The sequence below is a fragment of the Astyanax mexicanus genome, chromosome 8, assembly GCF_023375975.1.
Source record: "Astyanax mexicanus isolate ESR-SI-001 chromosome 8, AstMex3_surface, whole genome shotgun sequence".
In the NCBI taxonomy this organism is placed as follows: domain Eukaryota; kingdom Metazoa; phylum Chordata; class Actinopteri; order Characiformes; family Acestrorhamphidae; genus Astyanax; species Astyanax mexicanus.
Genome location: NC_064415.1, coordinates 15,200,803 through 15,214,014, shown reverse-complemented (window position 1 = coordinate 15,214,014; position 13,212 = coordinate 15,200,803). Strand labels below are relative to the sequence as shown.

Here is a 13,212-nt window from a genome sequence, read left to right as displayed (position 1 = left end):
AATTTGTGGCACACCGCTGCCCTGGCTAGTGAATTGGGACGTGGCTGCAAAAAAAAACGCCTTTATAAAGAGACGAAAACGGGCGGAAACTAAAGACACGCCGAGCGCGAGAGAGAGAGAGAGACAGGGGAGAAAGCGAGACGCGTGTGATTGGGGAAGAGCGGAGGGGGAATGGGTAAGGGAGCGGTGTGTGTGTGTGTGTGTGTGTGTGGAGGAGATGAGGTGGAGAGAGAGAGAGAGAGAGAGAGAGAGTAACGCACAGTGACTTAAATAAGTAACTTTAATCTGATTACTGGATTGGAAATAGTAACGCGTTAGATTACTCGTTACTGAAAAAAAGGGTCAGATTACAGTAACGCGTTACTGACATCACTGAAGGTGAGACATAGAAGATTAAGAAGAATCTTGTTGAGCATGCGTAAGATTGCACCTTAAGTACCTGCTGCAGAAAGGTACTGAAGAAAGAATGGTGCACCATTTTACTGTGCAGCATTGCTTGCACAAACATAACCTTCATGAACGAGTCATTAGAAAGAAATCTTAGCTGTGATCTTGTTACAAAACTTAATATTTGAAGTATGCTACAAAATGTTTGTACAAGCTTAATGAGATTTGGAAACAAGTGCTGTGGACTAATAAAAAAGATTTTAAATTTGACCACCATCAACAAAGATACTTTTTGGAAAAAGGAAGACTCCAACTCCAATCCAGCTGTGAAAAAATACTGTGTTGTGTTGCAGCCAGTGGTGTTGCTAATAATGCAAGGGTGGGGGAAGGAATGGGTTCTACAAAACAGCAAATCCTGGATATGAACTTAAAGCAGAAGCTAAAAGAAGGATGGCTTCTACAAAAAGACAATAATCCAAAACATACCTGAATATCCACCATGATCTACCTGAAGAGACAAAAACGGAAGTTTTCAGAATGACCCAAACACATTCTAAACCTGAACTTCATCATCATTTGTGTCAATGTGTGGACATGCCTTATTTAAACTGTCTATTTAAGACATCCCTAGAACATATTAAAACATCAGGCCTTCTGCATTGAAGACTGAGGGTAAAATGAGATAAGATAAACACTGCGCATTTATCCAACTCAAGCTGTGACCACATGGCACAATCATTTGACCACTATTTGGTCATTCACTCCACGGGCCTATCATGAGTGTATAATTAGGCACCGGAGTTAGCCATGCCCGCAGAGCCATGCTCTGTAACGCTAACAATATAGTCTAATGTCATGGTGGTCTAACCTTGATATTGACCGCGCTCCACAACTATAGTCATTTCAGCCATCGGTTTAATGATGCAGAATCGGCGGTGGGAGGCGGAGAGCTATTGCTCATTTTCAACGAGACATGCTCTATTTTCTCAGAGTAATCTGTGGTGTACTTCAGTCCCCCCGTGCCGCTAACCGCTGCATCTTGCCTGTGTGTGTGTGTGTAATTGCCAATATGATGTGGTCTGTAGCCTCAAACTACATGCTGGAATTAGCCTGGATATCGACCATGGCTTTGTTCCTTCGTTCTTACTGTGATGACAGTTTTAGTTAATCCCTTCAGTCAGTTGAAATAAGTCTGAACAGGGTAGATTAATAATGATACAGTGGTGACATCACAGTGTGTAATGCCGTTACTGTTCTGTAAGCTTGGCTGCGAAGTTTCAGTCTTGGGGGGCCATTAAAGCTTTAAGTGTTTTCTTCGTTTTTATAAACCGTAATTCGGATTGGGAAAGACTCGATCATTAATCTATCTGTGCTCTATCCAAAGGGCTTAAGAAATAGCCAGTGCCTGGATTGGCAATTTACTTAATTGATTGATTTATTCAATCTAGACAAAGCGTTTGGGAATACCTGCTGTTTCTTCCAAATTTAAGGATATTAAAAAAGAGTTTATCCCTCTGTTGTAGGAGAAACTGTCTCTAGTGTCCAGGGAAGACTTTCTACTGGATTTCGGGGCATTGCGGTGCAAAAGCACGAGTATTAGTGTATAAGTTAGGATGTGGCATGATCACTATCCCACCTCAAGAAAACTTTCCGAACTTATCGCAAAAGTGAGTAGAGAAAAAAGTTATCCACCGCTCAATGCTGTGTGACTGTATAGATCTCTATACAAATCCCCTATTCTATTGCCTACACTCTAAAAAACAGAGGTACGATATGAGTACTTTTTTGTACTCAAAGGTGTACACTCTTAATAATTGTACCCTCAAAGGTACAATATTGGTCTTTACAGGGTCAAATTTGTTCCTTCTGAAGTACAAAGTCATTCCTAACAGCAATAAGTCCAAATTTGTACCATTTAACCAGCTAAAAGGTACATTCAGCATTCTGCATCACTGTACTAATAAACAATATATATTTTAATTGCACATTTTTTATTTGAAAGCCAGACAGTTTTGGACCATCACGTTTTTGAGCCATATTCAGTTGATGATAATGTTTATAATGTTTATAATCTATACTGGTGCAAAAAACATGGGTACAAAAAAGGACTTTCATCGAAAGGTACTTTTTTGTACCTCAGTATAAGGTACAGTCCCAGCGACAAGCTTTGTACTCTTTTAAGTACAAATCTGTATTTATTTTTCTTAGTGTGTAGATGCTAAATGCTAAAAGGAGTTTGTTAATATATTATAAAGCTGGCTACACTATGTACAATTGAAGATATCTACAGTATATATGTTTTTATAGCTGAATAGCTAAATAAGCTTTATATGGGTCTGTAGTTCTCCAGGACTGCACTGTCCACTCCGTGATGCATTTTTAGACTTGGACTTTCTGGTCTCTGTCTGACATCTCAGACATCTTCTATCCAGTGAGACGATTAGAAAATGTTGGGGCTGTGAAAGTACTTCTAAATTGGTCCACTTGATTGGTTAAAGACGCTAATTGGCCAATCAGAGGCTGAACTCTGTAAGGACAGTGGATGTTCTCGGACAGGACACGGCAGCCCTAATGAACCTTCTGTAAACGTCAAACCGCTGTGTAGGTGTCAGAGGACATTCCTTTAAGTCTTGGCTTCCATCCCAAACTTTAAATCCTCAGAGAAATGGAGGTGACCTTACTGTTACTAAAGATGTACCAGTTAATTACATATCAAAAGGTCTTAAAGACTTTTTCAATTTGAAGGAAAAATGTGAATGGGCACATTATTATAACCATGCATAACCTTGGTGAGAGACTTGTTTATTCCTTTGTAAATATTTGAAAGTGTACCAAATATGATTTCCTGGGCCACAGGCAGAACTCATTCATAATTTTTTTTTTTTTTTTTATCTCTTAACACCTGCTGAATAAAAATATATGCACATAAATGATATACAGCTTTGAAAAAAATAAGAGACCACTTAATTTTCTGAATCAGTTTGATTTTGCTTTTTATAGGTTTATGTTTGAGTAAAATGAACATTGTTGGTTTATTCTATAAACTACAGACAACATTTCTCCCAAATTCCACATATAAAATAGTAATTTAGAGCATTTATTTGCAGAAAATAAGAAATGGCTGAAATAACAAAAAAAGATGCAGAGCTTTCAGACCTCAAATAATGCAAAGAAAACATATGAACACAGTTCATATTCATAAAGTTTTAAGAGTTCAAAAATCAATATTTGGTGGAATAACCCTGTTTTTTAATCACAATTTTTATGCATCTTGGCATGTTCTCCTCCACCAGTCTTACACACTGCTTTTGGATAACTTTATGCCACTCCTGGTGCAAAATTTAAGCAGTTCAGCTTGGTTTGATGGCTTGTGATCATCCAAAGAAACTCGTCTTTTTTTAAGTGATCTCTTATTCTATTTCCAGAGCTGTATATTAATTATATTTAAACAAATATATAATAATAATGTGCAGAATTTTTAATACTGGGCATCACTGTCAGAACTGACCTGCCATTCAACCACTAGTTTAACCACTTGTTTCAGTTTAAAATGTCTGGAAATTGCATCTGGACCACATCTGGGTCATCATTCCAAGTGGTATATGGGGTATTAATAATGGTCTGTGTATGTTAATGTTTTTTTTATATATATTGTTAAACTCTTTGTAACCCAAATTTCCCTTTGTTCCTCAGGATCCTTTGGAAACAATACATTTCCCAGGACTCCCGGCACAGGTGGGCCGGGCGGAGAGAACGGCCCCCTCCCGGCCTCCAACATCGCAGTGATTGCAGGAGCGGCCGGAGGCTCCGCCTTCCTCTTGCTGGTCACCGCCGTCATCTGCGTGGTGTGTTACCGGCGGCGACACTCCAAGCACTCCGAGTCCCACCACCCCCCACTCTCTCTCTCCTCTCTCACCTCGCCCAAGAGGGGCGGCGGCGGTGGCGGCGGCGGCAACAACAACGGCTCGGAGCCCAGCGACATCATCATCCCGCTGCGGACTTCCGACTCGGCCTACTGCCCGCACTACGAGAAGGTGAGCGGAGACTACGGACATCCGGTCTACATCGTCCAGGAGATGCCCCCTCAGAGCCCCGCCAACATCTACTACAAAGTATGAGGACATGGACGTCCTGACTGCCAGCCTACAGAAAAACAAACACCCTGTACCGTGCCAGTCTCGCCTACTACCTAAACCGTAACAATATGAACCTACGTTTCTTTCCTTCTCTGCAGCCAGTCCAGCTGTGACTGAGACGCTCTCAAGCCTTTTGACTGGACCCCACAACTCACACACAAACACACACACGCACACACACACTCATACAAATATATACACACACTCACATTCATATATATGCGCATAGACATGCACCCTTAAATCACGGACATTTGTGACAAATGAGGCGTGCGTATTGAAAGGACATGATGTGAAAGCTTCTGCCATCAGAGCGCAGAAAATGCTTTCTTAGCGTTGATCTCTGAGCGGAAAAAATGTTCCGCGAGCGATGAATCGGAAAGCAGCTCTACCGCTCGAGGAGTCTCGGAGAAATATGCCACAACATGAACTTCGGAACAAAACAAAAAAAGCAAACGTAAACTAAAAGATGACTGAAGGTAAACTCCGTTCGTCCCGCCCACGTAAACCTAGCGCCAACGCTACGATAACTCAAAGCTAGCAGTTTATAGTTTGTTCATTTGTGTTTGTTGTTCCTCTGATGAAGGGGCGGGCCTCGGGCTGAGCCAATCCGAGCGCAGCTCTGGCCTGGCGTGACCCCAGGCCTTGCGTTTGATTGGAGGAGTCGTAGTGGCATTGGAAATCCTGTATATTTTAATAACGTGCGTACTTTCGTGAGTGTGTAGGTTAATAATTATGACACTGCTGATGCACAGGAGTGTGTGCGCAGGCGGTGTGCTTCAGTCGCAGTGCACGAGCGTGTTTCTGTGAGTGTGTGCGTGAATGTGTGTGTGTGTGTGGGGGTAAGTGAGTGAGAGAGTGGACATGCATTGTACTTGAGGGAATGAATGTGAGTGTGGCTGTTTGTTTGTTAGACTGTTTCAAAACCAAAACACGAAACGTGAGCGAATATCAAAAAAAAAAAAAACAACAAACTGATTTTTTTATCTCTTTCATCACTTATAGATTATAATTATATATGAATATTCAATAATTCCTAGATGTCTTATTTTTCGTTTCATTTTCTCTAAATGTAAAATGACAGTTATGTCGCTAGGCTCTTCTTTTTATTCCCTTTTTTTATTTCTTTTTCTTTTTTGTTTGCCTCGGCTTTATGAAGTGCTGACCCTGTGTTTCTCTGTCTTTTGTATTATAATTTAATTTAATACTTTTTTATCATTGTTATTTCTTTTTGTCAAACCGAGGTTGTTGTTTTTTCTTCTAGCTCTTTCTCTCACTCTTTTTTTTCTCCCTTACTCATCCTCCATTTCCCAGGAGTCTCCACTCTCCATGTATATTTTTATAGCTCCTTGTACTATGATGTAGTTTTGAAGTTAGGCCTCGTTTGTGAAAGTGTTGAGGTAGAGGAACAATCCCAGAAAGTTTCTTTTTTTTTATTATTATTTTTTAAAAAAACGTGCGAAGACACTTTCGTTTTTTTTACAGGAAAAGAAAAAAGAGGAAAGGAAGGGGGGAAAAAGGAAGGGGGTGTTGGTGACAGGGGGGAGGGGGGGTAAAAGCAAAGAATGCTAGAGGAGCTGTCTGTGAGGGAACGAGAGAAGGATGAGAACCTTCTGGAAACAGGACTGAAAAACAGAAGGTATAGCGCGGTAAAGATAAAAAGTGGGGGGCGGTGAAGGATCCTCGAAGGATGGCAAGAGGATGGAGGAGGATGAAGAGATGGGGAAAGACATATACACACACACATACAGAGACAGAGAGAGAAAGGAAAGAGAGAGAGAGAGAGAGAGAGAGAGATGGAGCAACGGAGGAGGGTTTTTAATAGACTCTTGAAAGAGGCTGTGTGGAACTGTGCTGGGGAAAGCACGGACACGGAGGTATTCTCAGCTACACACACACTCTCTCTCTCTCACACACACACGCACAGAGAGAGAGAGAGAACGCTGCTGAGGAAAAAGAAAGGGATTCAATCTCTCTCAGACGGATGGATGGAGAGAAATAGTCTTTCATACATCCGCTCACGCTTTCTCTTTTTTCTGTTCTCGAGAAGTGAGGCGGAAATATTTGAGAGTCATTTTGAATTCTTTCAGTGTCTCACAACACGCCTTAGTATAATACAACACACACACACACACACACACACACACACACACGGTACCTACAGATTCACATTCTACAGCCTCAGAAAATGAGAATGCACTTGAATAGACACACACACACACACACACATGTCTTTATATATCTGCAACTACCAGCCAGTATAGGCAAATGCAAGCACACACACACACACATACACACACACACAGAATGCACAATCACAATCCATTCTGCCATTCTGCTTGGGCACATGGATGCTGATTACTTCAACAAATGAATTCTGATTGGAGTCTCACACACTCACACACACACACTTTCACTCACCCATATACACACACATCAACACACACGTTCTGATTGCACTCATGCAGTTCTGGGACTAGAGAACACACACCGAGCCGTGTGTCTCCTTGATTGTGCCGACATGAGTCTTATTATTTTTTTATTTTTCATTTCAAAAATGTGCTCTTTTACATTGCTGTGTGTGCGTGTGTGTGTGTAAGTGCTGGTGGCAGAAGGTGTGTGTAACCATAAGCTATGCTACTACTTTACTTGTGCTACAGCTAATCAGTGTGTGTGTGTGTGTGGTGTTGCTTGAGCTGGAGTGAGACTGAAGGCCTCACACGAAACACACGCATTAATACACACTGTAAAAACGATTGGTGCCTTAAAATTTAGATTTTATTCCACTTCGATTTAACGGGTTAACAGAATGTAAGACACAAATTATTGTTCTGTTAACTGTCAGAAGTCCGATGAATTCACAATTGTAAGGCAGCCAGCCTTTAACCCATTACTGTCCACATCGTAAATGTAATTTTTTTTTTTCTGCTTGTTTGATTTTTGGTCCATATTCTATTCAGGCTTCTGAGAAATGAGATGTAAAGCTGTTTATCTTAGCAGTAAGTGTTTGTTTGTTTGTCCGGAAAACTCTCTAACATTAGAATAAATGCAAATGAATAAAAGAAACAGTACATTTGTGAGTTGATGTGTCTGGCAGGGTTCCCACATGTGCTGAAAAAATCTGGAAAACCTGGAAATGCAGAGGCTGTTTTCTCTGCATTGTCGCATGGATAGATATTTAGATATGAGAAATGGCATCATCATGTTTTACAGTTTCTAACATTAGAACTTGGTATTTAAGCCATTACCTATTATTCATATTGTCACTATCCTGCAAAAAACAGTACATCTCCATTAATGCCATTTATCACTTTTCGACAAATTTTGAATATGCCCATTGTTCTTTACTTTGTGTCAAAATATTGTGATGAATGGACCAATAGAAATGCTCCAAAATGGCTTGGAATAAAATCGTGTTACAATTTTTCCTTTGCTAATGAATAAGATGAATTTTAAGAACAATTTAAAACATTATCTATAAGTATTATCTGCAAGTTTTCACTGTGTTCATAACATTCCGTCTAATCTGCAACTTGGCGTTCCTTCTATATTGTAATTTTTATGGATTTGCAGAAGTATTTGCCTCATATGATAAATATCTGCAGTCCCAATTAATAGCAATTGACTTTAATAACTGTGTAATTAGACACACATTCAGTAACAATAGCAAATGTCTAGCTCAAATCATAAACAAGTCCCTGGTTTCAGGAATCTACTGTCTATTTTTTTGTTTTAAGAAAAGAGTGGGATCCCTGCTTTTGTTCAGTGTATAAGTGTTTAGTAGTAGATAAACAGTGTTAAACTTATGCATTCCTCAAGACCTCAAGAAAGGTGACATTCATATTGTCGCTGTCCAATAAAAAAACATGTATCTTCAAAAGAGCTCCTTCACAGGAGAGCTTCTTAAGAAGAGTTTTTTTTTTTATATAATTTCTGGAGAATTTTGATTCGTCTGTTTATTAAGAAGTTTGTTTTATGTAATCATTTTAAAGTAAAATAAACAAAAATGGAGATTTTAGTTTTTTCATTGGACAGCAACAATATCCAGATCTAGCTATCCATCCTTCATTAAAGAAAAAAGCTTTAATATAAGCTGCTGTTGGAACTGAACAAATCATACAATATCTGGATGATCTCGTTACTATGTTACTTCTAACCAACTTATTAACTGCAATAAGTGTGCTGACCAACAACACTTCATAAATCCTACTGGAGTTCTGGAATTATATTTATTTATGTTTATTTGAAGGTTTTTAATGTTATTTTAATGTTTTAAAGAGAGACACACTTACTGTTGAGATAAATACTTTTAATAAGCCATTTAATGTTTTGGCTGCTTTTTTTCATGCAGCAGTGCTTGCCTGAGAATGTCAGTAGATGATGATGATGATGATGATGATGTTTTATCACTTAAGTTGTAGTAAATTCAGTCTTAATGAACATGCACTTGTTGACTATGATAAAACCAATAGAAATGTTCAGTTTTATTAATTAAATTGAATTAAAGCATGAACGCATTGAAAATCACTTGCAATTTAAAGTTAAATTAACAGGGACCTATGAGCCTGTTTACACCTCGTCGTCTCATGTGAGTAGCATCAGGATTGTAATCACATTTTGTGTTAAGGGACCGGGTGTAAACGGGGTCTGTAGCTCTACACCACATTTCATCACTTTATAAACTAGATCTGCAGCATTTTTTCTGGTCATGCTTAACAAGTTTTAATATGTTTTAATATGTGAAGTTAAACCAAATCTTTTTTTTTTTTTACAGCACATACACAGACACACACATGCAGACACATCAAAATACACAAATGTTTAGGTATTGCACCACACTAATGGTGGTGTGAATCGCACTAAAATCGGGAGTGCATCATGATGGAGGAAAACGCAGTCCCGATTTGAGTGCTCTGGAGTTTGGAGTTGTTTCTGGTGTAAAACTGCAGTGAGTAATACATGTGTTTGGGGTGTCATGTCAGTATTCTGTTCAGGCGTCACGGTCATGTCAGTGTTTCTTTGCTGTTAAGCTGCAGTTGGTTGAATTTGGTGTGTTTATTTGCCACTGTCTGTAGGTTCTCAACACATCAGCTTTCCAAATCGTGTCCGTTCCGTAACTTAAGTTGAGATATCGCCATGTTTCTGTCCTCTGGATGCTCTCTCTCACACATCACACACACTTCATGAGCCCCAGCATCCAAGGACTTTGTCTGACTGGCGAGGAGCTTGTTGCCACTGAGCTGGAGGAGATGAATGAAGCATATTTTCTTCTGGACAACAACGGCTGCCACAACACCGAAGACGCCTCTGGAAATACAAACGTTTCTGGACTTGTGTTTGTTTTTTCCACATCATTACATCTCTGGAGCTGCGTTTCTGTGTGTTTTTTTCTTCATTTCCGCTTTCTCGTTTACTCTGTGCGCTTGCTTTGAAGCCATGGATGCTGGAATATGTATTTTTGCAAGCAAACAAAAAAAAACGAGAGGAAAAAAAAAAAACAGAAGCAGAGGAAGCGAGTGAGAATCTGTTTTTGTTTTTTTTCTGTTTTGGTTTATTTTTGTTTAAAGTAGAGAACGCTTCAGTATGCGTGCGTGTGTGTGTACATGTTTCTCTGTGCCAATAGCCACCGAGCGACGGCCGCTTTAAGGACCTCCGTTGCTCTCGACTTGCTGTGTTGAGACTTTTGTGGGACACTGCATTTGTGTGTGAGATGTTTTTTTTTCTGTGTTTATCCCTCCATCCTTCTCTCCCGCCCCTCACCTCTCTTTCTTTTCCTCCTTTCCCTCCACCCCATACACACCTCCTGAACTGGGGGTTTTAAAAAAATCTAGTACATTCCTTTGAAGAAATGTTGATTAAAAAAATGACAAAAATTGTTTAAGCACCATTGTTGGACTTTGGTTCTATTTTTTTCTTTATATTACATATGTGTGTATTTCAGTGTGTGCGTGTGTGTGTGTGTGCGCGTGTGTGTGCGTGTGTGCGCGTTGATATAAGACAGGTGAAAATCGCATGGTGGTACCTCACTATTAAAGGTAATCATTTCATTAATTCTATTAGATGTGTTAATTGGTTAATTCATTCTGATTTGGCCCCGCAGTGAACCAAATCACAGGAAATTACACCTTCAGAGTCTCTCTCTCTCTCTCTCCCTCTCTCTCTGTCTCGCTCTATCTTTCCCAACATAATGTACTGAACGACTAGCAGATTCAAACTAGACATGCATTTCCTAAAGAAAAAAAAATACACCAAAAAAAACCCCCCAAAAATATAAAAAGCAAAAACATAATTAAACAAATTTAAGATGATTATGATTAAGTTGCTAGGTGTTGTCGCCATGGGACCAGTTTTTTTTTTTTTTTTTTTTTTTAGGTGTGTTTTGATGTGTGTACTTAATAGTTCTTAAATGGTGCAAAGTGGTTGCTAAGCTTTGTTGAAACAATAAATGAAAGCCAATGGAATGATAAGGGATGAAAAATGATGGCACATAAAGGATTGTGGGTCAGTTTAGCTGTGTGAGCTAATGGGGCTTCCCCAAGGGCAAGTTTTATGTCTGTTGGGTAAAAATAAATTAAAACAGCTTGGGAGAAAGAAAAACAAATAGGATTTAATGTGAAGAATGAGAAAAAAATGGAAAACTTCAAGAGAAAAAAAATAGAACAGGGGTCAGTGGAAAATGAAAAATATTGAAATAAGGAGAACAATTTAATCACTAAATATAGTTCAGATGAGTACAGAAGAGGATGGTATGTTCTGGTCCTCATTTTGCACTCAGTACAGCCTCAGTTGTTGGAAACGTTATTTGAGATTGTGATTCATGTTGGCAAGGTTGCATCACACAGTTCCTGCTGATTTTTCAGCTACACTCATGCTCTGACTCTCCCAATCTCCCACTCTATCACATCCCAGAGAAGTTCTACTGGATTCAGTTTAAGAAACTAAAAGTGTTTTCACACCTAAAGTCCAGACTAGAGTCTGCAGTAACGTTCATGTGTTTATTACACTGTGATCATTTAGTCCAGTTGGTTTTGGTTTCACACTGCAGTTTAGCGAGCAGACTAAAGAACGTTCCTACATCCTGTCGTCATCATCATCTATGTGAGCTGCATCTTCTTTAACTTTACATTAATTGGTTTGTAGAATGTAGTCAGTTTCAGGTGTTGTGCTAAATTCTATCTCTGCCAGAATTCTCCTTGATTTTCATGAACATCACACAGCAGAAAGAGTGTAACACATTACCCTCAGATTCCTTTTATTTCTAAATAAATAAATACGAGTTTAAAAAGCGGGATGGATGGATGGATGGGTGGAACTTGAAAATCAACCCAACAACCTTTTAGTTTCTTTGATTTTACCAAACTAAAAAAACTCAAGAGGAAGCCCTCAAATCAAGCTGAACTGCTTGAATTTTTGCACCAGGAGTAAAGGCATAAAGTTATCCAAAAGCAGTGTGTAAGACTGGTGGAGGAGAACATGCCAAGATGCATTAAAACTGCGATAAAACCAGGGTTATTCCACCAAATATGGATTGATAAACTCTTAAAACTATATGAATAGGAACTTATTGTCAGCCATTTCTCATTGTATGCAAATAAATGCTCTAAATGACAATTTTTATTTGAAATTTGGAATTGTCTGTAGTTTATAGAATAAAACAACAATGTTCATTTTACTCAAACATCAAACTATATAAATATATATATTTACGTGTGTGTGTGTGTGTGTGTGTGTGTGTGTGTTTGTGTGTGAATAGAATCTAGAATCTGTTTTGTATTGTCCTCGTGAATATTCCATACAGCTACCGGCAAAGCTGTGGTAAAATAGGTTCCTGTTTATATTCATACTATCAGATCTAGGCCGGTATTGAGGGACCACAATAATCAAATTGAATGAAGGATATATTATTATTATTAGGTTATGGGAGTCGGATGATATAAAGCCTGAGAGCAGAGTCTGATTTAGATCCATTAAACAGTGGAATAAAATAAGCCTCCATTCCCTTGCAGTTGGCAAATCTAGAATGCAAATATAACAGATCTATCTCCCCTTTGGTGAATGCTTTAAAGGGGCAATGTCCTACATTTACCTTGCTTTTACATTAATGCCTCTTTCCAATTTATTTTGTGGAGGTTTTGGCATCAAAGAAATGATTATAACTTATTTTTACATGACCATTTTTTAACCTTTAACCTCTTTTTCCACCCACTTGCAGACCTCAGTCGAACTCCACTAATTGCCATGAGCAGGCTGGCCAGCGTTCAGTATCTCACAACTCACAGAAATGTGGGCGTCATAAAGCCGTCCCCTGAGATAACACTTCATGATCAATTTAGATACAGCTTTATCTCATGACTTTTGGCACGTTCGTGTATGAAAAATGTCTGGTGAGTGGAGGCATGTTAATGCATTGGGTTTTGTGACATTATAAAGCTCTGCATTCCAGAGATTTTTATATATGGGAAAAGTTGTTTAAAATATATTTAATGCAACTTAACGACTCTTAAAGAATCTCAAAATTTGGGAGGCTTTAATGTGAGTGCGTTTGAGGTGCAGAAGGGCGTATTTTTCATGACAGAGACTTTAATGGTCTGTGTGATGGTTCTGTTTATGATTTGCTTGCTGGGTGAGTTGCATAATGTGAAGCAAAGCGCACCATATGCCACTGGGCTATTAGGATATGGAAATAATA

General features: G+C 39.0%; 1 protein-coding gene across 1 annotated transcript in view; it reads left to right on the top strand.

The window, feature by feature from the left end:
* The window catches only part of efnb3b (ephrin-B3b), a 121,887-nt gene extending 111,477 nt beyond the window's left edge, over window positions 1-10,410 (top strand). The window contains exon 5 of the mRNA XM_015606052.3: window positions 4,081-10,410. Within this exon, the coding sequence (XP_015461538.1) occupies window positions 4,081-4,505 (425 nt within the window). The 3' untranslated portion in view covers window positions 4,506-10,410. The remainder of the gene's footprint in view (window positions 1-4,080) is intronic.
* Window positions 10,411-13,212: the final 2,802 nt, after the last annotated feature.